This window comes from Amaranthus tricolor, chromosome 12, assembly GCF_026212465.1.
Source record: "Amaranthus tricolor cultivar Red isolate AtriRed21 chromosome 12, ASM2621246v1, whole genome shotgun sequence".
Taxonomy (NCBI): Eukaryota; Viridiplantae; Streptophyta; class Magnoliopsida; order Caryophyllales; family Amaranthaceae; genus Amaranthus; species Amaranthus tricolor.
This window is the reverse complement of record NC_080058.1, coordinates 13,895,280-13,921,819: the sequence shown is the minus strand read 5'-3', so window position 1 is coordinate 13,921,819 and position 26,540 is coordinate 13,895,280. Positions and strand designations below refer to the sequence as shown.

The 26,540-nt window shown below is 33.7% G+C and overlaps 1 protein-coding gene and 1 long non-coding RNA gene across 2 annotated transcripts; one reads left to right on the top strand and one right to left on the bottom strand.

Moving 5' to 3' along the window:
* The first annotated feature begins 852 nt into the window (after window positions 1-852).
* Window positions 853-7,436, top strand: LOC130828815 (uncharacterized protein At2g27730, mitochondrial). Its single transcript, XM_057694819.1, has 3 exons — window positions 853-1,187; window positions 1,925-2,008; window positions 7,157-7,436. Exons 1-3 carry the CDS (start codon window positions 1,023-1,025, stop codon window positions 7,178-7,180), a joined length of 273 nt encoding a protein of 90 aa, XP_057550802.1. The 5' UTR covers window positions 853-1,022; the 3' UTR covers window positions 7,181-7,436.
* LOC130828816 (uncharacterized) lies at window positions 1,110-9,247 on the bottom strand. Its single transcript, XR_009047396.1, has 3 exons — window positions 8,617-9,247; window positions 8,152-8,324; window positions 1,110-1,251 (listed from the first exon to the last, which is right to left on the bottom strand). It is a non-coding gene; the product is annotated as an uncharacterized LOC130828816 (long non-coding RNA).
* Between the last annotated feature and the right edge of the window lie 17,293 nt (window positions 9,248-26,540).

The window sequence follows — 26,540 nt, the reverse complement described above, 5'->3', positions numbered from 1 at the left end:
CCATATCATCTATTTGCCTATTGAGATTAAATACCTCATCTTTAAGCTCTTGTTTTTCTTTTTCGAGCTGTATTATTAAGTCTCTCTACCATTTAATGCCCTCCGGAGCAACCCACCTAAGTACGTGCAACCGAATCCTTCATCCAAGTAGAATGGACAAGCAACAAAATTACGACCAGGATTGATGTCTCTTTAATCTGTATTATTTTCAACTTCATAGCCACAATCACAAAAGCTCTTCAATAAAATGCTTCTTTGACATCTATGGAACACATATGATATAGTAACATAATTAAATTTTCAATAATAATATTAATATTTATAAATTGAGAATAATTCAACATAATACCTTTTATTACCTTCAAAATTGATTAGCTAGCATAAGAATGATGGAGTTTGGATACAATGAAGTAAGGAAATAATGATGTTATTTATATAACATAATAACAACAGTTATTTTCAAATTAATAACATCTATTTTTCAATTTTACAACTACTAGTTCAAAGAATAGAAAACAAGTCAACAAAAGTCAAACAGTGAACCAAAGCAAACCTGGTCAAAGCAGGTCAAGCCTTTGTTTGCTGTTAGTAATAAAGAACAAAGGTTTGACCTGCTTTGACCATGTTAGCTTTTGTTCGCTGTTACTAACAGCAAACACAAACTTAACTATTTTTAGACTAATTCTCTTAATTTGCTGTTAGTAACAAAGAGTATATATCAAATCTAGCTTTGAATCTAAGCACGTTTATTTTAGAATAAAAGTTTGACCGAAGCATAATTTTTGACAAACCGTTAAAAACTCTTAATTTTTTTCAAACTTTCCATTTTGATCCGGTATATAAAATGTGAAGGCCCACGAAAATGGTCTAAGTAGGGTTTAACACTGAATACCTGGTAACTGGCTTTAGAAGTCGTCGTCGTTGATCAATTAAAGTTCTAGAAACACTACAACTCATAGAAAAGGTGATCGACTGTGACATACTGATACCGTGAAGAAACCATCAACAATCAATCATCAACTATGGCGATGAGATCCGTAGCAAGAATGGCTTCTTCTTCATCACTTCGTCGTGTAGTGGAGGGAGTTTCTCCGAGGGCTTCTTTCTTCGCTTGCTATTCATCTGATGGAAGAGGAGGCCGTGTTCTCAGCGAAGAAGAGCGCGCTAAAGAGACCGTTTACATACAGGTCTTTTTGTCTAAATCTCTTTCTCTATGGGTGTAATTCCTTTCTTTTCCTCCCTTTTTTATCCCTACAAATTCAAGGATTGCCAATCAATGTCATATTATAAGTTTCTACAATGATTTGTAATCACTTTCTTTTGCTGTATTGTTATTTTTATTTCACTTTGATAGCATTTCAGTTATCATCTATCTTCGTAACGCAAATTTGATCGATGATTCATAGTTACATCCAATTTTCAAAGCAATGGAAGAAATAAAATTTGTGTATATGCTCCGTCCTTTTCACCCAAATAGTCCCATTCGACCGAGCACATTTGTCAATTTAATAATTCTATATTAATATCTTTAATCGTACATAATTAAAAATTGTAAAACTCGATGTAAATGACTCTTGCATTAGTTATAATTTAATAGATTAAGTATAAAATACAAGTTAAGAGTGAGGATAAACAGTGTCAAAAGTCATATCATTTAGCTTGAATAGGAGTGAGTATTTTTTTTTTTTTTGACTTATCCAGAGAGAATTTATATGATGAATTATATAATGTGAATGGTCGACCATATCTCAGAGTAACATTGCGCATTTTGATGTTTAGAATATTATACATATATTCCTTAGTCCATTCTACTTGCTGTTAAATTTGATGTGGACTCCCTAATTTTTGGTTAAATTGTTTCAACTATTTGAATTTTTTTTGTGTATTGAGATGTTAATGATTGTATGACCTGTGGGCTTTATAGAAAATGGAGAAGGAGAGGTTGGAAAAACTAAAGCAGAAGGCTGACAAGGAGAAGGCTCAGAAAGAAAAAGAAGCTTCTGAGAAGGTATATCTATGAATTTCCTTTTCTTTGGTTTTAATAAACAATCCTTTGCACATATAACTCACTGAACGGTTGAAAAATTCGTACTTTTTAATATATTTCCAATTATCATGACTTCTATGATTATGACTGCCTGTTGTGGATTCTTCATAGACTGCTCCAACAACATGGCTTCTGACCTTGTATTTTGTGCTACATTCAGCATCTTGTTCTTAATTTGGATAGGTGTGGTCTTTAGGAATAGGAAATGTTTCAATTGGTTACATTACTAAGTTAGGAAATGTGACTTTTTTGTTGTATATTCTGATATAGTATCAATATGTGAGTTTGTGAAATTGTGATTCCTTATAGATGGATCATATTGAGGTTCCCGCTATACATTTAGCCTGTTTGAAAATATAATTAATGAAACAAGTTTCTTATTTTAACATGTTGGAAAACATAAATAAGGAAACAAGTTTTTTTTAACATTCTTTTATTTTCTTTTTTGTTTAACAGTGGGAAGGATACTAATAAGTTAGACATTGGGTTTCTGAGCTGGGGTTGTTAGGTTCTAACTACTCTTTGACAAGATAAACAATTAGATGGACCTTTTCCTTTTAATTTGGTTAGGAAAATTTGGGGATTTTTTAAAGCTTTGTGTCGCTTTGGATTTACTTTTCACTTCAGGTAGCCTTAAATGTTCATAGATGAACCTTATATGAAACATTAGTTGAACCTTTTCCTATGCGTAAGAATTCCATCATACAAAGAAAGTTCACATATTGAAGGTTTGCAACCTCAAAAGCATTCTTATCAAGATCATAGATTATTTAGAAATAGGTCTAGTGTGGTGTAACCATAGAGTAAAAATAAGGCCGCATCGCATCGCATTGGTCGCGTTGTAAATTTTTTCGAAACAAACGAACCGATATTTCCCGTGTTGAAAAGGTGTAAAAAAACCGCATTTTGGGCTGCATCAAGGGATATTTTATGGTTTCGACCGATATTTAGACGATATTATAATAGCATCAATCCTGTTACCGCATTAACATTCCGTTACTGCGATCGCGACCGTTACCACATTTTTACTCTATGGGTGTAACATGATTAACGATAGTGTATTAAATACTAGACACTAGTATTCTTATCTAGGGCTCAACAATCAAGACTACTAGAGAAGCTATTGATGGAAATTTTGAGGCACGATAAGAAATAAAAAAGTTCATGTAGCTATTTTGTGTTGGAGCTTTGTTCAAGATTGTTGGTTCCCATATACCAATGGTTGGCTTAGATTTGTTTCACTTTTATTTCTTCTCTAGTTTTTAATGAGCCTATTTGGTTTGGGTATGTAGTATGCTAGATAAGGAATGAGGTTAAAGAGTACCAGTTTATCAAGATGTCAAATGAGATTTAAAAGAAAGTGTGACTCGAGACCAATGGGTGTAGTATGGACTAGTATAACCTTGTTCGTTAAACCAAAAAACTTCCCTTAAAAAGAATGATGCACTTCAATGGAAATTTCTCACAAGCGAAAATATAGCACATATAAATAAAAATTATGAAGCAAGTTTTGGCTTTATTATTTATGAAGCCATATGATTTATAGATCTTTAATTTTGGATTGTACCATTGTAATGGATCTTAGACGAAATGAGCAAAAGGCTGTAGAGCTGCTAGGCGAGGCATACTTTTTTTTTGCTCATTTGATACTTCGAAACTAATAGTATTTAAATTAAAATTGCGTAATTGATTTAAAATAATATTTATCTTAGCACTAAACATCTAATATGATGAATATGAAAGATTAAAAAGTTAATCAACACCAAACTAGTTCTAATTTGTGAGCATTAGGTCGCCTGTGGGAATGACATAAAAATGAGTTAAAAGCAAGAAAATATAACAAAGTAATCCAACAAGGAAATAATTAACAAGATATGGATTGGTATTAACTAGTACAAACGAACATTAAACAAAAACATTCCAGCAAAACAAAAACAATGGACACAAGTATATGTAGGACAAGAAACCTAACTTGGGAAAGTAGCGTATCCGCAAATTTCTGATCGGAATTAAAATTATAAATAACAAGTAAATTAAGGATAGGTAAGCCTTTAAAATGCAAACCAATGCGAGTAACGAAGATGTTAGTTGACAAAGGAGTATTGATTAAAGAAGACAAAAAGGTGTAAGAATCAAGAAAGACGTAGTAATTATGAAGATGAAGAAAACAACCTAACGAACAAAAATAAATAAAAGAACTTAAAAAAAACTCAAGAATAAAAGAACTTAAAAAAAAACCCAAGAATAAAAGCAAAGAACTCAAAAGATGAAAAATCCAAAAAAAAAAAGAAAAAACCGAAGAAAGAAAAAGATATGACAAAAAGAAAAAAGAAAAAATCAAGAAAGAAGATGACAATATTGTCAAAGTGTTAATAACAAAATATTGTGGATATAGGAACCAATATTTTATTTTCATTGGTCATTCATAAGACCTCTCCTTTATTCATTTCGATTTTCAACCATCTCCACTTGTAAAAACAAAATCTCCCCTATCATTTTTCACTCATGCCCTTCAAATCATATTTAGTCTTTCTCGTCATTTATACCCCGTCGTTGTACATGTGCAAATAATGTTAAATGATTCCATCTTTTCTTCAATATTAGCAACTTCGAAACTATTTCTTATATTTTCTTTTCAATTTATATCCCTCACTATATATTAACTCATTTATCTAAGCATCCACATTTTTGCTATTGCCATCTTCCGACAATAGTGTTTTCTAAAAGACTAACATTATGATCCGTATAATAGTGTTTGTCTAATAGCTATTCGATAAAATTTGTTTGCTAGCTTTAGGGACACATTTTAATCACATAACACCCAAATGGGCTCCTTACAAGATATACCGAATTAGTTCTGATATGTTGGTGCACCTCATCATACGTAGTCTGTGATGATTGTGGTGGCCAACATAAATTTTTACTTCCTTTGTTCCATTCCTTTTGCACTATTTTCCTGTTTAGTCATTTCCATGGATTTTGCTTTATTTTTATATTTGGTCATAACTGAAACTCTTTCTTTTATACGCATTCATACATTTAACCTACTTTTTTTTTAATCTAATCCACACATTCATTCCACTTCCCTTAAAGTATACCTTTTTATTTATTTTTTTCCATTTCTTTGATTTGAGCAAAAAATGTACTTGGGACAAACCTAAGGGACTGAGGAAGTATATCTTCTTTCTTTTTCTCTTTTTCTTTTCTTAAAGTACTCTTCGAAGACCTTATGAAAAATATAAAGAACAAACGACATTTAAGAAAAAACAAGTCATATAAGAGATAGAAGAATAAAAACCAAAAGCGTAAAGTGCAAAAGGTGCACCGAAAGCACAAAAAATATGTATTTGGTTTTTATAAAATCCGTCTTTTGTAATTTCTGCCTTTGTTGAGAGCCTAGGCATGATGCACTTTTAAAATAAAGTAATGGATTATAGTAAAATTGTTCATTAAATTAGTTGCACTTCTTATTTATGTAATGTGGAAATGATGTTGCTAATAAGGGTCAATCATAATCAATATTTTAAATTTTATCATGGTAAGTTGCGTATTGACTTGTTTTTAAAAAGCGCGCATGAGGTGCATCTAGGAGACAAGAAACACGCCTTAGATACTCGAGGCGCAGCGCTGTACAAGAGGTGTGGGAGAGGTGCGCACCATGTGTGTCTTGCGCACAAGGTGCGCCTTTAGTTAGTTACCTTTTGTTTTTGCTTTTTTGAGTTTTAGGAACTGAAATACTTAACCTTTGGTTTATTTATTGGATTTCCCTTAAAGAAATAGATTTTTATTTGAATTTAAAAGAGAAAAAGCCTTTTCTTAGAACAATGATTTCATCAACGCCTACTGCATCTTCATACTCTTTGGATCCTTTAAGAGAATATGGTCAACTCAGAACTAAATTATCTTATGACTTTATATGCTAAAGTAGTTTTTATCTAACTTGTGCTTCTTCCGTTCCAAATTATTTGCAACGTTAAAAATCTTGCACTATTTTATTCATCACCTTTTATTTGTGATTAATTTTTAATCTATAAGTTAAAGCATAGTCAAATAGGATCTTGTTTGATTCGTCTCAATGGAAAAATTATTAGTATGAAATTTTTATAAATTTTTATACATAACTAGAGATATTATTGATTGAATTAGTGCATTAAACTGCGTAAAAAGTCAAACGTTGCAAGTATTTTTGAACAGATGAAGTATGTTGTAATAATATGTATTTCATGTTGTTATAACTATTAAATATGTTTTAAAATTGACTTTAGAGCCTTTTATTAAAATTGTGCGCGTCGCATATGGAAAGCCTGCGCCTATGCCTTGTGCCTCGGAAAAAAAGACTTTTGCGCCTCGGTTTGCCTCGTGCCTCTTAAAAGTTGAGTCAACTATTAATATAGCAGTATAGTAGTATAGTACATAAGTAGGGTTGGGTTTATGGCTGGTCATTTTATATCTACAACACAATAGTTCTGATAATCATTTTGTTACCAGCGCTGAAAGTTTTGCATATTCGTTGTTGAAATGAGTTTGCTAGAGAATTGGGGCTTATGCGTAGATGGAAGCTGCTGCTATGAAGAGAAAAGAAAAGCTATTGTATTTGCAGTGAAAAGTGTGGGGTCCTTTCTTGTTAAATTTCTTATCAACTATGGTCTCTTAACGTTTTTTTGGTTCATCGTTGTAGATTGCAAGTATGAACTTGATAGACCTATCCTGGTAAATTGTAAATGGATATATAACCATGCATGTAGTCTGATAATGAACGCGATAAATTCACACTAGATTCCTACTGTCTCATTCTCATCTATTATATTTCTTTCCTTCTTGATTGGAATCTTCTTCTATAGATGGTTGATGTTTCCTTCTTGACAAAGGATAGAATACAAACCCATTCAACATGCTCTATAATATTGTCACTGCCTCTTGACAAGGTTAATCATGTGATGTCAATCTAATCTTTTATGTAAAATTGTTCTGATTCTGCTGTGTTAATCTCCTGTAACTTTTGCATTGGATCATTGGTGTAATTGTGCATGAAACATCGTCTTTGATTGCGCTGCAGTGGCAGTTATGTGTATTAGTATGCTTATAGTTTCAATTTTTTTTCTTTTCCAGAAAGCCGATGGAGAAACTCACTAAGCTACTCCAGATTCAGAGTGTTGCAGTTCCTTTGCTGGCTTCCTACTAAATAAATGTACATTGTACTGAAGTGAATCAGTGTGTCTCTTATATATACTTTTGTTTAGGAACTGATTCCTGGCTGTAGCAGCTGTTCCAAATCTGATGTTTTGGTATATGGTCTTGTCGGATACAGTCTAACAACTACCATTGTTGTATGAATTTGTTGAACTAACTGTTTTGAGAAAGTTGTTTATTTTATCCCTCTCTAATACAAGGTATCCCTAGCTAGCGTAGAAGACATGTTCTTTCAAATCGAGGGACACAGAGTATTAAGTAAGAGTGCCCATCTCAGACAAGTTAAGCTAATTCCGTCTTGAATGCGTATTTTGTTTCTAAATCATTTGAAAAATAGATAATAGAACTAGGGGTTAATACTTTAAAAGAGAGGGTTAATATGATATTTTAATTGCCGTTAGATGTGATTCTTTTGGATTAGCTTGCAATCGAGCACATAAACAAACACTAAACATGAAATCTGAAAGACTAGCTGTTAAATACAATAATGAACTTTTATACCTCTATAAGATGTTTAATCAACATTTTTACCATTAAGATCTTGATCTAGGGTAACTTTTATACTGATAGGAGTATTAGCACTTTTGCATTGATCTATATTGTATTTTGAAAGATCTCTAACATACTTACTTTAACAAATAAATGAGCACATAAGCAAACATTAGACCGTATAATGCTTTGTTTAGTTTAAATACATGATTAGGCATATTAGCATTTTCAAATTCAGGTGGTTGTTTAACATAGACTTCTTGTAAATAGCAATTTAAAATGCACATTTAACATCCACTTGTTATAATTTTATGTTCATGAAGGAAGTAAAGGCAAGCATGATTCGAATAGATTCTAATCTAGCAACGGGCTCAAAAGTTTTATCATAATCAATACCTTCTTGATTATAGCCGTGAGCTACTAACCTTTCTTTGTTCTTTATGATCTTTTCGAAAGACCCATCTAGTTCCAATGATAGTGCGATCCTTTGGTCTTTCAACTAGATCCCATACTTTATTTCTTTCAAACACGTATAATTCACTTTGCATTGCAATGATCCACTGCGGTTCCTTTATAGCTTGTTTGACATCCTTTGGTTCTACAAGAGCAACAAAAGCAGAAAATATACATAAGTTTTTAAACGAAGATCGAGTTTGTATACATTTCATTGGATCACTAATGATATTTTTTGGAGGATGTTGAGATGATCACTTTGAGTGTATTTAAATTCGCACTTTTGAACATCATTTCCTCGCGAATCTTTTTTCATAGGAACTCTAGGTCCTTTTGTAAGATCTAACACAAACATCTTCATCAATGTTTTTCAATATGAAAAATTTGTTCCACAAAACAAGGAGGTCTAGAACATGAATGACCTTGGGCAAACAAACCTTTTCCCGTCGGGTCCATCACGAGATAATTAATCTTCACATATGAAACTCAGCTATGATACCAATTAAAGGTTGATGGAAGGTCAATAACTCTCTAGGGGGGTGAATAGCGAGTTTGACAGATTAAAATTTTTGCATTGACTGTTAGCTCAAGAACTTGTGAGGCACTTAAAACAGTATTCTGTAAACTGTTCTTAGGCCGACTATGAAAATTAAGACTAAGATGAGTAAATTAAAGATATACAAAACAAGTGATTTGTTATCGAAATTCAGCTATCATTTATCAATAGCGTACTCCCCGCCTATGGGGTTCCTTATCAACGGCCTTAAGATTCAAACCTCTTTTATTAATGGAACCTAGATTACCAAGAAGATCTCTATCTTCTCTCACCACATTCTTTCCCTTGAAGAACGGTCTACAAATCCCTTTAACAAAAGACAAATCCCAATCTCACAATAGAGGTACAATAACCGAATACTTTCAAAAGTATTCTAAGTTTGTTTCGTAAATATAAAACTAATCTAACTCTTAAAACTCTACGACCTAATACAATAGATGACAGTTAAAAAACTATTGATGAACAAATTACAACTCTTTTTGAATACGTTGAAGCCTAGAGAAAATAATATATAGGAGTACACAATGTCATTCTCCAAGTTTGATGAAGCTTCAAATATATAGGACGGCTCCTACTGGTCGTTGCATAATATTTGCTTCATCTCCTTATTTATCTTAACTTGGTTATGTGGTGGACTTCAGATTCAAAGCCTTGTATACCAATTTGTTATACGCTCCTCTTAGACACTCTCCTTGACCAATTCCAACACGTTTAGATATTTTTAAGGCTTCTCCAAGACTTAGTCAAACCTGTCATGTTAGTTCTAAAAATAACAATAATCAAGTGCTTTTATATTTATTTTTGTAATTTAATTGATTTGATCAAAAACCGATTAAACAAATTATTCTTAATTCTATTTCTCGAATTTTGTAAAACACTTTATTCTAATTCCAAAACTTTATGAATACCTCAAAAATCAACCTTACCTAAAATATAAGAACAATTAAAAACACATCAATAAAAGTAGGAAAACTAATTCCACACATTTAGAAAGAGCTTACTTTCATCGCAATGTATCTTGTTTAGCAAGTTATTTGATTATCTTAATACAATAAACGTGTAGCCTCTTAAATTATTACCAATTAGTCCATTTTATTCAACTTATAAAACATATGGCTAATTTTAACTTAACCTAATTATTTTTGACCAAACATATTATGATTAAAATAACATTTGAACTCTTTTCATATTAAATATGATTTTTGACCAATTAATCAATTAAATATAATTACTTAATTTCTTGATTAATTTTAATGAGTTTTGAATATCATCATTTAACAAAGTTGAGTTTTCATGTAATTTATTAATTAATGTAATTACCAATTTTAAAATTTCTTGAAATCCAAGAGAGGAAGTTCCAAGATGATCAAGAATAGTGATCCATATTTATTGGTGGATGAAACCTTAAAAGAATAGTCTTTAGGTTTTAAGGGCTATAATAAGGATCACATTTATAATCTGTATGTTATTATTGCTTTAGCTTTGTTAGTTTTTATTTTGTTTATTCATACATGTGTTTACTTTTAAACAAACCAAGGTCTCTAACTAATATTGAGTTAATATGCTTTTCCAAAACAAAGTTTTATAGAAGCCTTAAATTAGTGATATGTTATGCCCAAGTAGGGTGTTGTTAATTGAGTAAGAAAGACATATAATAAATTTATGAAATTTAAACGTTTGTTTGGTTATACTCAACAAAATTATCAAAAGGGTATTGGATGTTGAACCAAAAGAGTAGGTATTTGATAAAGAATGTTAACCTATCAACTAAGATTTACAAAGTGTTGTAATTATAGTAAAGAAGTTTTCTTACCATTCTAAAATAAATTTAAGAGTAGGGCTCAAGTGTGCTTACGATTATTTTAAATAGGATATTTGAATCACTTTATGAAATAACCCAAAAATTAGCCGTTTAATTAACTGCAATTAATTAAAGTGTATCTGGGATTAGTATTTCTTAAGCGTGATATTTTATTAGGACTTAGTAAAATATTTTAATACATTTGGGATTAGTCATGATTATTTTGGGACAAAAATACGATAAAAATTTGTTATAATATTATTTTACAGATGATAATTTGTTTTATTAATTATTTTGACTCGTTATTAAAGTTTTCTTCATTTTATTTAAAGTGACATTTGAATAAAATAAAACAGTAAGATTATTTTATTTACCTACGATATTTATTTTAGTCAAACGTATTTTGCAATATAAGATAAAATATACAATTACGAATTTTAAGTGGTATTGTTATTTATTGAAAAGTATCAAATTGATTTGTGGTTAAAGACACATAATAATATATGTGTAATCAAGATAGGGGTTTTGGTGACACATATGATGATATGTGTCATTTAGAAAATGAAGGGTAATGACTAAGGGATATAACAAAAGCAAATAGAAAAAAAAAATGGGGCTTCACGTACAAAAAAACAAAACAAAAGTTTCTGAAAACCTTCTCTAGATTCTAAGATCATTGAGTTAACCTCCTGCCCATTTGTATCTCATTTTATGTGTTCTCTATTTTATAACAAAGAAAGGTAAATAACAAAGTTCATTCATTTAACTAGTTTATGTCCCCTTTGTAATCCTCCATTTTCGAGCATCTTGTGGTCGTTTTCGTATTCTGTTGTCTTTATATGAATTGTAGAGCTCTGAGTCGTGGTCTCGTGGGCACTTAAATCACCCAAAATGTGTTCGTATGAGAGAGTTATGTACAAAATACTAATAGACTGTCATGAAAATCGATAATAATTAATTATGAGATTAATTATTCAAATTGGGATTTCAATTGAGTATCTCTTTAATCAAGTATTTAAGAATATTTTATGTTTTTTTATTGGGTAATTATGAATAGTATGAGTTTGTTGAATATTATTGATGGTGATGCGAAAAGGGAGCTTGGATTGTTATCTTTTGTCATTATAAGTTGATGTACATAAGGTGTTTGTTCAAATGCATCAATGAAGTTCTTTGGTTTTCTAATCTGATTTTTTGGTTGAAGAATTTATTCATAAAGGTAACCTACAAGCAAACTACTTTCTTTTAAATTTAAATTACATGTTTTAACGTTCAAGTTATGTTTTATAAGGTGTGGTATTACTGCTGCTGTTATTTGTGTAAAATTGTATTCCCTCCTATTCAGCTTATGTGTCCCATTTTCTTTTATAGTCAAGCCACCTTAATTGTCCCATTTCTATTTTTGGTATGGGTTTCTGACTTTTATGCCCTTAGTAGCTTTATCGTATTTTCAATTATACCCTCCATTACTCATACTAATTTTCCTCCCTTACATTAAAAACCCATAATACCACTCTCTTTGCTACCCTTAGGGTCCCACTTTTGACTCTCCTTAAAATTCGTAAAAAGTAAAATGAGACTCTTAAGGTGAATAGGAGGGAGTATAATTTTTGGTTTAAGGTGAATAGGAGGGAGTATAATTTTTGGTGTTCGAAATTTTGGATTTTGACTTGACCTTGCTTCTAGTCCTTGATCAAAATTATGTTTTGTATGTTCACAACTTTATAAATATGAGCTTTTAAATATATTGTACTATGAAAATGAGTTATGGTTATTGATTTTAAAGAAAAATATAGTGATTTAATTTATTGATTCGTTTTATATTAAAATGTTCGACATTGAAAAATGTCCGTTTTTGGGAATTGGCAACGGATATTTATATCCAGATTACTGTGAAATCCTATAGCTTGATAATAGGTAATGGTTATTCGGATCGGTCTTGAGCCCCCGATCTCGTTTCGTTCTTGCAAGAACCGTATTTTCGGTGATGACGATCACCCGTGTTCTCAGGATTTAGATCAAGCCTACTTCCTGACGGTCTGTACATATTCCCACGTTTTTAAGTGTTATTATCTTATTGATTTAATATGGGTTTTGATTAAATACGTTTGGTATATAAAGTTTTGTTTGTTTTGCAATGAAATCATATGTTTCATTTGCCGTATTGTTCGCTATTGACTTATAAAGAAATAGCCGTATTTTGATTTTGCTATTAACTTGCAAAGTTATAGCCATGTTTTGATTCGTTATGAACTAAAGGTTCATAGTCGTATTTATGTCAATACCAAACGGTGTTTTTAAAAGAGTTTGGATTTAGATAAAATAATGTTTTAGGTAGTTACCAATTGAGCAAAGAATTTGATTGGAGATTTTGTTAATGACTTGTATATAAACTTGATAGTTTGTCGAATTACTCAACAATTCAATTGTTGACAGTCTTTGATGGGGCCTATCCCTTATGGGGGATAGATCCATTTTCAGGTTAGCTCTGATGTGGAGACGATGCCTACTTATATTGTGTGTTATGCGTGAGGCGAGGACTTCTTATTGACATACAAATGTAAATTAGATATTTGTAAATTAAACTGTAATAATTTTATAATGTTTTGTAAATAATATTCACTTAATTATGTAAAAAGTTTTAAATACTTCGATATTGGTTTACTGTGGCTATCGAGCCACAGGTCGAATTCAGCCCAGACTTCTATAAGTCTTCCGCTATGCTTTATAGACAATATTATTATATTGTTTACGTTGGTTTGGGCCGTTTCACTTCATTCATTAGGAACAACTTAATATGAATAAAGTGCTTACGAATTTCATTATTTGAATCGTTTAAATAACATATGCTATAATTTGTTGAAGATAATAAGTTTTACATATTTTATGTTATGTTTATCATGTCTATTTACGAAAATAACGTTTCACTTATGATCATTTCAAGTTCGAATCTTAAGAAGAATAAATTAAAAGAGAACAGTTTTTTTAATAGGAAAAGAAACCTAAGAATTGTTCTAAGGTTCGAAAAAAAGAGAGGCTATTCTTGAAATTCCTATGCTAAACCTAACCTTTAACTCTACATATGAGAAGATAGTTGGTGTGCTCATTTTCAGAGCACATTTATCTCCTCATTATAGTTTCCGTTCTCGCTACTTAGAATGGTTTTTACACACTTTACGCATGATTTTACCTTGTTCTTGTCTCCATGGTGTTTTGAGGTAGGTTATGGTATTTTTGAAGATTTCAAGGTATTTTACTTTGCGTACGAGACTTAGACGCTTTAATTAAAGATTAGATACGCGTATGGAACCTTCTCCCAGCATCCCAAGTCACCACCGAGAGCCTCGCAAAGTTCAAAGACCTTTCGGCGTTTCAAAGATACATTTAGAGAAGGAAATCAAGGCATTCGACCACCCAGTAGGTCGAATGGGTGCTGGCTTGGGCGAATAAACCATTGGAACTCACGAAACATGATGGATGTCACTGTTTTGGGTGAATAGTGTTGATTCGGGCGAATGCCCATGAGATTTGGGCGAATGGTCATGTGATGCTCGAGTTTGATGCTTAAACGCACTGGAAAGCTTGAATCTACCTCCATTCGGTTGATTGAGGTACCATTCGGGCGAACCATAGTCCTATTCGGCCGAATGGAGGCCCCAGACTGCGCAAATTCTTTTCTTCGCAAGTTTATTCCTGAGGGCTTTTAGGGGTTTTTACCCCTTTTTTTCCCTAGCTTATAAATACCCCCCTCATTTCTGTAAAACCTTTATGCCAGTATGGGTGCTTTTGTGCCTCACTCTAGAACATCACTCTTATTGCATTTCTCTTGTTTTTGCCCTAGTATAGATTCAATGTTCTTCCTTTATGCTTTCTTCTACTTTCATGTGCTTTTATCTATGTAAGTTTACATTCGTTTATTGCTTTCATATCTTTATTGCTTTCATTTATGCTCTCTTTTAATGCTTTCTTAATGTAGATTTAATGCTTTCATGTTGTTCAATTCCTTTATGCTTTCTTTATTGCTTTCTTGTTCTTCATTTCATTTATACTTTCTAGAGTACGTTTAATGCTTTCCTTGCTTGTTGCTATTTGTCTTCAATATGCTAGGGTAGTTTCTTTAGGGGTTTTAGGTTAGAGAAACCCTAGTTTTGGTCTTGTCTTCAATGTTTAGGATTAGGGTTGAGGTTGATGATGGTTGTTGATAGATATTCGATTCGAATCTTGTCCTGCCACTTCTAGAGAGACATAGGGCGATTATAGGTCGTTCGTGTGGCTTATAGGGTCACCAACTTCCTCTCGATATCTAGAGTGTCTTGATTGATTATCACTCGAACTCCCTTGACCTAGCTTATCTTTATGTCCAATAGACCATCTTAGGGTGGACGTAGTCTTGTCCCCGCTTGTCTTTCATTGTTGAGTTTCCCTTTTTATTCTTGTTATTAGTTAAGTTCACCCACCAACCACCCTTCCATATAACCTTCCCACACCAAGTCTTTAGTCTAGCATCCCTTTTCCTTGTGGTTCGACCCCCGACTTACCATTACACTCGTTGTAGTAGTATTAGGGTGATTATAAATATTGTTGTATAACTTGGTTCTTAGTATTAACGACGTGCTAGAAACCGGTTATCAAAACGATGCCGTTGCCGGTGACAAGGCGTTTTGTTTAGATTTTCGTTTTGGTGTGGTTTGTGAATAGCTCTTGTTTTTGTAATTTTTGTTTTTCTTCATGGCTTGCTATCCTTTTCATCAATACGAGCATGAGTGTTTTTGGAGATTCTTTATTAGATATGGGGATTCTTGTCCTTATGAGCATAACGTTGAACAATGACAAATTTGCGTTGACCTTTATGTGGGTTTGAATAGTGAGACTAGGAAATTAGTGGATGATGTTTACTCAAGTGCACTCCTTGACCAAACCCCGATTCTATGTCTAAACTTCTTCAGATGGTTAGCCAAGGACAACTTTAAGAAAGAATATCCTGGTTTCCCTCCCCTTGAGGTTCCACTAGCCTACCCCTTTATCGATTACAAATATGGTGATACACCAATGGGAGATGAGTCGGAGAGAACGTCGAGTGTTAACCAATTGAAAAAGGCTTTTGAGGAGAACCTAGGTACCCATGACCACCTTGTGCCCTTGGTGCTAGACCATGACCTAGAATCCCCTTGCCCTGTTGCTTTCTCCCCTCCATCTCTTGATGATCAACTTATAGATGAGTTTTATGATGATATGTACAATTGGGAGGAGTTTACATTCCTATACCCTTGCATCATGACTCTCCCGTTCCTTGTGTTGATGCACCACCTACCGGTGAAGTTCTTATTGAGGTGCCTTGTGTGCTTCATACTAATGAACCCCTCACATATGTGCATGATCATCCAGCTAGTGAACCCAATGACTTAGAGGTAGATATGCTTGCGGTTGAGGAGTCTCAAGTACATACCCTTAGTGTGTCTTCTGTTGAGTCTCACCCTACACCTCTTAGTCATTATGAGATGCTTCCCATCACCTTCCATCATGCTCAACTTGATGCTTGTGATACCTTACCACTTTCTTTCCTCCCTCCTTCCTTTGTTTGCTCTTCGTTTGGCTTTTCATCTCGTTATGAAAAGTCAATCTTTGTTATGCTTTTGCTTCTCTTCCTCTTCCACTCCCCAACTTCTATTTTTGTGGGGAGTGAGTTTGATAAACTCCTACGGAGTTTGACTCACTATATAGTGAGTTAGGTCTAGCTAAAAGACCTTAAAGAAGCGCTTGTTGGGAGGCAACCCAACTGTAAATATTGTTTTTGTTTCTTTTTTGTTTTCCTTCATTGCATTGCATTTTTGCTAGTCAGTGCTCACGTTTGGTTTGTAGTTTTGTCTGTTAGTACTTGTAGATCCAAATGACCATAAGCATTGATCTTCCAATAGGTTTGTTTGTGATTGATTGGATGATGTTGAGAGGGTCAATGCTAACGGTCCCGTGAGGGTGAGAAAGAGGAGGTAGGAGGCTCGAAAGAGCAATGCATCAAAAATGAAGAACATAGCTTCACCCTGGCTTGGGGGAAGCAATCGCTCAAGCCTCGTGCTTCTTGCCTCCACTTCTCCAAAGGAGCGGAGAGTTCTTTGCCCACTATGATGGTGGTGATGGTAGTGCTAGGAGTGAAAGCCCTCCTAGCCTAGGTTTGACCTTCTTCCCTCTTTACTATTGATTAGTGTTTGTTTGTGTTGGGTATTGTGACAATCTTGTTGACCATTGTTTTAGACGTTTCACCTTTTTCCTCTTTCTCCTTCTTTGCTAGGGTCTAGCAAAGGCTTAGCTTGGGGGAGAGTTGGTCAACATTATTATCACCATTATCCATTTGTTTGTGCATTTAGTGTCATCTAAGTCTAGCTTAGTGAATGGCATGTATTATTTTGTATATATTTTGTATGTTTACCTTGCATTCATGGCATTCTGTATATATTGCATGTTCTTGCTTTGTTTTTCTGTTTTAAATAAAAATGTTTTGACCTGTGAAGCTAAGCATGCAAGCTTCTGGTGTGTACATCTATGGTCTTATACATACTCATATTTTCCTAGCCCTGTGCCTGTTCTGGGACCAAGTGATTGACCATTTTTCACCTGACTTGGGGGATCTGGGTTTGCTTGGTTGGCGGTTTAGATGACTACCTTTTGAGGCACATTTTCACTAGCTGGTTAGGATCGAGCCTTTTTGGACTCCTTGCGAGTTCCATTCATTTTGAGTGCTAGTTAGGCGTCTAAGTATTGTGTCTGTTCTCCTCCAGCGTAGTCTGCTTTTCCTAGGGCCAGGAATGATAACAAGTTTGTTAGATTTAAACTAAATAGCAAAATAGACTATCATGGACGTATATTGACTTTAGGTTGAGCCAAGTTCTTACCTTTACCTTTTCTTTTGTGGCCACATTATTTAAACTCTATATGAGCCAAAATTTCTCTCTCTTGACCTAGAGGATAGCTTAGAATTCTAATTAAATTCCTTTGCTCATTTCGTAACTCCTTATAGAACATTAATTTATCAAAACCCAAACTCTTTTAAAAGACCGTTTGGTATTGACATAAATTTGACTAAGAACATTTAGTTCATAGTGAATCAAAACACGGCTATAACTTTACAAGTTAATAACAAAATAATACAGCAAATGAAACATATGATTTCATTGCAAAACAGAGAAAACTTTATATACCAAACGTATTTATTCAAAACTCATACTAAAACAATGATATAACAACCCTTTAAGAAGTGGGAATATATATGACCCGTCAGGATGTAGGCTTGATCTAAATCCTGAGAATACGGGTGATTGTTATCACCGAAAATACGGTTCTTGCAAGAACGAAATGGGATCGGGGGCTCGAGACCAATCCAAATAACCATTAATTAAATAGATTAGTTTGTGAGTTACCTTTGAGCAAGTTAAATTTCCACACAATCACATAAACCTTCAAAACCAAAGATCCACTTCAATTGCTAGTTCTTCAATGGCTACCTCAAAATGGCACCTTCTTGATACTACAATTATTCCAACAAAAAGACCTTCTAAAAATCTAGCTCACAACAATTTAAAAGTCAATTTAAGGTCCTATTGACCATTAAATCAACTTGCAAGTAAAATCAAGAACACATAGAAAAGACTTACTTCTAATCCATAAAAGAGATGGAGATGGTGATAGTGCTAGATGTGTCCTCCTTCTACATAGCTACAATCATCAAAACACTTTAATTAGATTCTAACTTTATAAAATTTGAGTGAAAATTTTCTAAATTTGAGATTGGGCTTTTCAATTAAAAACCTTTTACTTAAATTTACTTAAACCATTAATTTGAGAAGATGAAGGTAGGTAAGATTTCAGATTTTAGTTCTACTTTATGAAGAGATAAAGGTAGAGATTGCTCTCAGATTCGTGTTTCTTTAAGATGCTATGAAGATGATAATGGTATGAAGGAAAGAGAAGTAGAAATAATCCTACAAATTATATAACTTCGGGGAAAGGGTTTTATTTTGGTGAGTAATGGATTGAGAGGTGTGAGTCATAAGCCATAGTGGCAATACATGGATGACTGAACTTCCTACTCATACTTATCAAAGTATGAGGTGGATAATATATCTATATTTTTCGTCGTATAATTTATTTTGTCCCCAAAAAGAATAAAACTCATATCTAAAATTCGTAGTAAAATTTTACTTTTAAAATGATAAACTCATTTTACTTATTAAAATAATATATATGATTTTTTAACGAAGCGTTTTTATAACTGTTTCATGATCAACATATTCAAGTTGAACCAAAGAAGAAAGTTCTTATAGTTCAAAAGGGAAAAAGGTTCAAGAGCACTAGGACTAGAAAGAAGAAGCGGAAAGAAAACAATTAGTTGTTTCCAAAGCTTCTGAAAGACTAAAAGCTATTGCAAAGCAAGGTGTTTCTATTTCAGGTATCTATATCATAGAAGTTTTATTTCCATATCCATAAAATCAGTACCCATCTTATATGTAAACAAGGAATAAATAGAATAAGATTGTGAAAAACCTTAACGAGTCAAGGAAGAGACAAGTTTAGCGAACTAGCACTTGGGAGCTAGACATAAATATACAGATACTTTCATAATTTGCACATTTTACCAAAATTACTCACCGTGAAACCAGAAGGAAGTTTCCTATAAATTTCCTCATCCAAATCATCATGAAGAAGAGCATTGTGGACGTCCATCTAGTGTAGTTCATATTATTTAGGAGCAACCACCGCGAGAAGGATGTCAACGGTAGATATTTTGGTTACAAGAGAAAAAATTTCATGATGGTCAAGCCCCTCAACCTGATGATTACTGAGTTTAGAAGAAGTGCTTTGAGACATTCAACTGACTCATCAACATTATACTTCATTTTATATACACATTTGCATCCAAGAGCCTTCTTACCAAGTGCAAGGATAGCCATAACTAACCCAAGTGCCATTATCCTCTAAAGCCTGGACCATTTTTGACATAGCATCATGCCACCCTTCACTAAACATGGCCGAAGCTCAATGCCTGCACTAATATTAGCTAACAAAAACCGATAACTTGAAGTGTATGAAGGGCTGGAATGTGGACCTAGAGTTGGAACCATAACCACATAATCACGAAGGAGAACAGAAGACACCTTAATAGAAGCCCACGCCGCAACATCATTAAAAAATGTTTTGTACTCGAAGAGGCCTACTGTTGATCATGATCACATGTGAAGAGCACTGAGCCAAGAAAGCTGGGAGTTCAATCTCAATCAAAACTCCTGGTGGCTCACAATTAACCGGGGAGGATATAGGAATAATAAAGGAAGACAACCCAAGTTTTACAGGGCCAGTGTCATCACCAAAGGAAAAAAATGGATCATGATTGTGATCTATTGCGTGAAGATGGTCATTTGCATGAGATTCAACGGGATCATTGGGAACTAGGTTAGAGAGAGACTCATGAGAATAAACTTGAACGGTGGAGTTATGAAATGCATTTTCAATGAATTTTACGTCTCAACAAATAAAAAATATTCCCATAGCAAGGTCATATAATTGCCATCCCTTTTTGGTGTTTGAATACCGCATAAAATACATCGTCAACTACGGGTAACAAATAGGTCTTTATTGTCGCCCGGTGATAAGAAAAACATAAACACCCAAAAAATTTAAGAGAACTATAATCATGGAACTTGCCAACCAAATTTCATATAGTGTTTTATGCTGTAACAGAAGTGATGGGGTGTGATTAATCTAGGAAGAAACACAAAGTACACATTCACCCCAAAAAGAAACAGGCAAATCACATATAACATCAATGCACGAGCAACATTTAAAATATTGATGCTTTCTCTCAACACGCTCATTTTGTTGTGGTGTATCTACACATAATGTTTGAAAGATAATTCCATTATGATCAAAATAGTCCTTCATACAAGAAAATTCAAGCCCATTATCACTAAACATAATTTTAACGTAACAATCAAATTGAATTTTAACCATAGCTTAGATTGCAGTAGAAAAACCCAAGTACCACGATAATAGTCATCTGCAAAAGTAAGGAAATAGTGTGCATAAAAAGAAGAGGGAGTAGTATTAGGCCCTCCACAGATCTTAATGTACCCAATAAAAACTATTGTTTGCCCTACTAATACTGATAGGAAAACTATTATGTATATGCTTAGCTTGTGGAAATATACTACAAGCCTTATTTAGATGTTTAGGACTATTATTAGTTTGTAGAGGATAGGGAGAAACTTGATAACCCTATCAGAAGGATGTTCTTTGCATTGATGCCTCAAGTCAAAGTCATCTGTCTTACTCAAAGTTGCATTGATCCTACCACTGCCACGAAACAAGTAGAGTCTCCCCATTCCATTCACCAGTTCCAATTAGGCTCTCGAAATGAGGGTTATGTATAGCACAAAAAAGACATCACATCGCTTCTCATTATCATGAACAAGAGTATTACCGAAACTGGGGAAAAAATAAACATTATCAAGAACAAGAGTATTACCAAATTTTACACTCCTTCTCTTTGTGGCCATAACTTGTTTACCATTCGGAACTCCAAAAGGGCACATCACATAGCAAATTTCATATAAAAGATTCGCATCACCTGTAACATGATTTGTAGTGCTGGTGTCTAGGATCCCATAAAAGGAATTGAACAAACTATGATACCCTTGGTTGGCTCTTCATTATCCATTTTGAGAAGTCTTTCCATCTCTGCAGGAGTAAGGGCATTCAATGATGTCCTACCACTAGGACCATAAGAAGGAGCTACATGTGCCCTATTATTCGATTCAGTCGCAAATAACACATTTGCCCTCATCAAAGGACCTTTCTTTCCCTTTGAAAGTCCATTAGAGCTACCCTCTGCCCCAGATTTTATAGTGCTTTTGTTCCAAAAAATTTCGTCCCACCAACATGGTACACCATGTACCTTGAAATAAGTACTAAGCTCTTGTCCATTCTTCTTGCAATTGGTACAAAATAATTGACCTTTGTTTTCCCTTTTGTCTATTATTGATTAACCATTGAGTCATTACAAGGAAAAAACATGATTGCCCATTTGTTCAATCTTACTACGCATATTTTGGATACATTTCTCCTAAAGCAGTTTAGTGTAATACTCCTCAAGAATCTATTTCTTTCCTTGTTGACAACCAGTGATGGCTTTCCAGAGTTTTCGTAGCTCTAGCACATTGGCCTAATAATATCAACGCTCAAATACGCCTAGCATTTGCCAACCTTCTCACGAAAGGGTATGGCGGCAACAACCTAGGAGTCAATACTCCGTAATATCCATGGTACTACCATGTAGTTTACTGAAATCTAATTTAACAAATCTTGTTCTTTTCAGGCCCTTCAATAGTTCCATCTATGAAGCCGAATTTTTGACATGCTCTCAAGGACAATGTTATCACGTGAGCCCATTGTGTATTGTTGTCTACAGTTTACATCACGTGGGTGACGAGATTATAACGTTAATCTCCAGCATCCAAGTAATAGAAAGAAAATTGATCAATTTGAATTACGCTAATATCATCCTTTTTGTCATCCACAATTATTAAAATTCACAAAAGTGGTTGAGAGAGAAAGATAAGCAAATTGCTATTTATTGACATATGAAGCAATTGCGGTTCTATTTGGATTGCTAATGATAATTAAAATCAAATATGAAGTTGTCTGAATTTGTTAGGGTAATGGCAGAAACAAAAGGAAGAGATAACTTATCGCTCCAATACACTAAATCCTTAGCCATTTTTTACATTACTAGGGCGCATATTTAGCACTTGCACATCAAGTAATCCTATTAGAATTAAAATCATTATTAGAAGTCGATTAGTTTATGATGAATGTATGAAACATGTTTACATAATCTTAAAGCTTGCATAGTAGACTTGAATTATATAATAACATGGAGAATAATTTTCACCTTCATCTTATCACAAATTATTTTTTAGCGTGGAAAACTGACGGAAAGCGACAACTCAAAGTAAATAAGACGCTACATAATATAGAAGTATTTGCTTCAAAGAAGCATGAAAATCCATTCTTTTTTTGTATTTTTATTTACTTTCATTTGACATGTTAAAAGATGTACGAGTCATGCTACATTTTATTCTTAAATTGTTAAAATGATCTGAACTTCTTGACATCATCTTAGATTCCTGAGTCACTTCATAAACCTCTTGATCTTCATCAAATCCTAATGCCTCAAATTCCTTTAATATTGTGATCAGCATTGAAAAGCATTTAATCCAGAAACAAAATACTTACTCGTAGTTCTATTTCTTAAAATGATGCCACCATTGGTTCATTGCTATAAAAATACAAGTAACGAGAACTTCATATCACAATGCATCTCTAATTAAAAAAATGTGAAATGTACCTTAGATTTCATCTTTGAATAGGATTGTGTCAAGCATGGTTTTATATCATTCATCAACATGTCGTTTGGACAGTTAGGTATAGTTGAATCATTATCGCTAGAATCCTAAATAAGTTAAGAATCTACAACAACCAATTAACCACCACAATAGTCTTGATTATCAAAAAAGCCTACAACATGTCAATGAAGCTCTCATTTTACAACTAAGACTAAGAAGCATTAAAGTAATTAGCCAGATTAAATCACCTTTGAAATTGCACTTAAGGTAGCTACCATTTTACTATAACTACACACTATCAAACCAAGAAACCATATATACCTCAAGGAAGTAATTAAAAAATCAAACAAAAATAAAATAGGTTTTGAAAATAAATACCAACCCAACAAAAAAATCTTAAAGATCAAGTAATTGTCCAATCTATGAATGACTTTTCTTCAAAACTATGTCACCAACAATATTTGCTCCTTACCCTTTATATTTTCAAGTCCAATTGTTTATTAACAACTCATTATTCACCACCTTTTAAGCTATATGGATTTGGAAACATATATACCTTGGGAAACATAGGCGCAACTGTATCATACACCATCTACACATATGAATTTGAAAATGTGTTCTGCTATAACTCTTCTTGAACCACCACATTACTTAGCTTGGTCTAGCTTCAAAAATTGTAATGAATGTACTAATCGTAGTACAGTTTTCAACAAACCATTTTTTCGATAAATGTTCTCTTATGACTTATAGAGTCCTCAATCTTCGGTAATCATACCGTTTGCAAGTAATCTTAGACTTCGGTTAAATTAAGCTAGACTTATTGTGAATGCCAATACAATAATGGGAAATACGAGGTGCACACACTTCATAAGCCAGGGAGATATATACTATCCCAAAACTAGGCAATGGGAAGAAGGTCTCCAATAGCATATAAAGAGTACACACCATTTTCAATTTGTCAATGTGGGATAACCTTTCCCAACACCCTCTCGCATGCGAACCCCCGTCAAGTTCGCATGTGGGAGTAATCAATTAGGGTAGGAACGCCATTCTTTTCGGACCTACCATTTTTAAATTTTGATCGAACCATCGGCTTTGATACCATGTTAAATTAGTCTGGACTTATCGTGAATACCAACATATTAATGGGAAAACACAAGGTGCACACACACTTCATAAGCCAAGGAGATATATACTATCCCAAAACCATATGGCAATGGGAAGAAGGTCTCTAATAGCTTATAAAGTGTGCACGCCATTTTCAATTTGTTAATGTGGGATAACTCATCCCAACACCTCCTATCGACAAACTAAAAATGGTTTGCACGCTTTATAAGCTATTGGAGACCTTCTTCCCATTGCCATATGGTTTTGGGATAGTATATATCTCCTTGGCTTATGAAGTGTGTGCACCTCGTATTTCTCGTTAATGTGTTGGCATTCACAATAAGTCCAACTTAATTTAACATGCTCTCCGAGCCGATGGTTCTATCAAAAATTAAAAAATGGTAGGTCCGAAAAGAATGGCGTTCTTACCGTAATTGATTACTCCCACATGCGAACTTAACGGGGGTTCGCATGTGAGGGGGTGTTGGGACCCACATCGACAAATTGAACATGGTGTGCACACTTTATAAATTATTGGAGTACTTCTTCCCATTGCTAATTTTGGGATGGTATGTATCTCCTTGGCTTATGAACTGTGTGTGCACTTTGTGTTTTTCCGTTAATATGCTGGTATTCACAATAAGTCCAGCCTAATTTAACAATTTCAAATTATTTTCTTTGCAAATTGTATAAATTCAACCCTTCTAAATATTTCACATTATAAACTCTTTTAGAACTTTGCTTTTACATCCAACTTGTATAATTACCTAAATTCATACAGCAGAAAAATCCTAAAAAAATTAAAAAGGCCACCGACTTAATTCCAAAAAATTACCGACTGAAAATCAGTAACAATTAACATTAATTATTAAATTGATATATTACAACATATATAATTATAGATTGTTGATTAATTTTAATCTGATACAATATTATCAAACAATTAGTATTTACATATTAATTAACATCTAACATATATTATCAATCTATTAGGTAACGAGGAAAAATTTAATCTGATATACTATACATAGGCATGGCCACGGTCCGGGTTGGTCCGGTCCCGTTCCGGTTCCATCCGGTTCCGGTTCCACCCGGTTCCGGTTCCACTTGGAACCTGTCGCGAACGGTTCCGGTTTCGGGCGGTTCCAAACGGTTCCTTGGCGGTTCATGAGGCGGTTCCAACTCACGGGACGGGCGAGTCGGACCATCGGTTCCATTTTTATTTTTTCTTTAAATATTTATATAATAAAAAAATACTATAATATTGCGGACGTACCTTTGATGATTACTTGATTATTAGCGAAATTCATTGCATGTCAAGTTGTCATCGTTATTGAAATATTTACTAAAAAGAATGAAAAAAATAAATTAATAACAAACGAATCAATGATAATGTCGATAAAGATGATTAATAAAAAAAAGGGAGGAAATGGACTTGAACCTAGTACCCAAAGGAATACTAAGCTGCCTACGTATCTCGAAGGAATCAAAGCCCACGTAGTTCTTTGTCATACCTTTTATTTATAGTTGTTGAATGTTGATTTATCGTTATCGGATTGATCCTATTCGTCTTCGTCATCATCATGTGGTTGGTTAGATGCTTCCGCTGACTCTCCTCCTGACGATGATGCAGATGTATCCATCATCATCCATGGATCATCATCGTCGTCTTGATCATCATCATTCCTTAGTCCTTGTGTTCGAATCTCCGCTTGATCTCAATCTTTCTTGCAAACACATATTTGAATACTCTGTGGAGCAAGACGAGATCTCTTTTCGTCCAAAACTCTTCTACCTGCACTAAAAGCAGACTCCGACGCAATTGTTGACGCGGGAATTGCAAGGATATCCTTTGCAATTCTCGATAAAATGGGAAATTTTACAAATTTTTCTTTCCACCACTCTAAAATATTATAGCTACCTTGGTCTATTTCAAAGTGGTGTTTAAGATAATTATCTAGTTCTAAATATGAGGTCGAGGAAGAAGATGATCCTACAAAACTATCATCTTGACTCATTATATTAGCTATTACCGAATTATAGTAAGAGGGACGTGCCGAAACGCTAGCACGCCTAGACGTATCGCGTTTTGGGTTATATACACTAGCGTAATAATCATAGAGTTCTGCTAAATATTTTTTACATGTTCCTACATAATTATGTACATCAGTAGGCGGGCGATCTAACGATTGGTAGTAAAATCCTATTACTTTAGTAAGGACCTCAGTTTTAAAACATGGGTCCAAAATGGTTGCGATTCCATAAATATAAGGAAATTCGGTAAAATATGCCTTCCATTTTTCCATCATATCTGCAAGAATCGGCTTCTGGGTTAGTATCATCATGCGTATATTTAAGGAGATGATAAAAAATAGTAATACACTCACTTATTACTAAGTGAACGTTCGGTTCATAAACATATGAAAAAATCTTAGTCGCGTGGTCATACGCTTCTAATATGTTATGTACACCTATAGCTAATTCCTAAGTGTCATCAGCTATGTA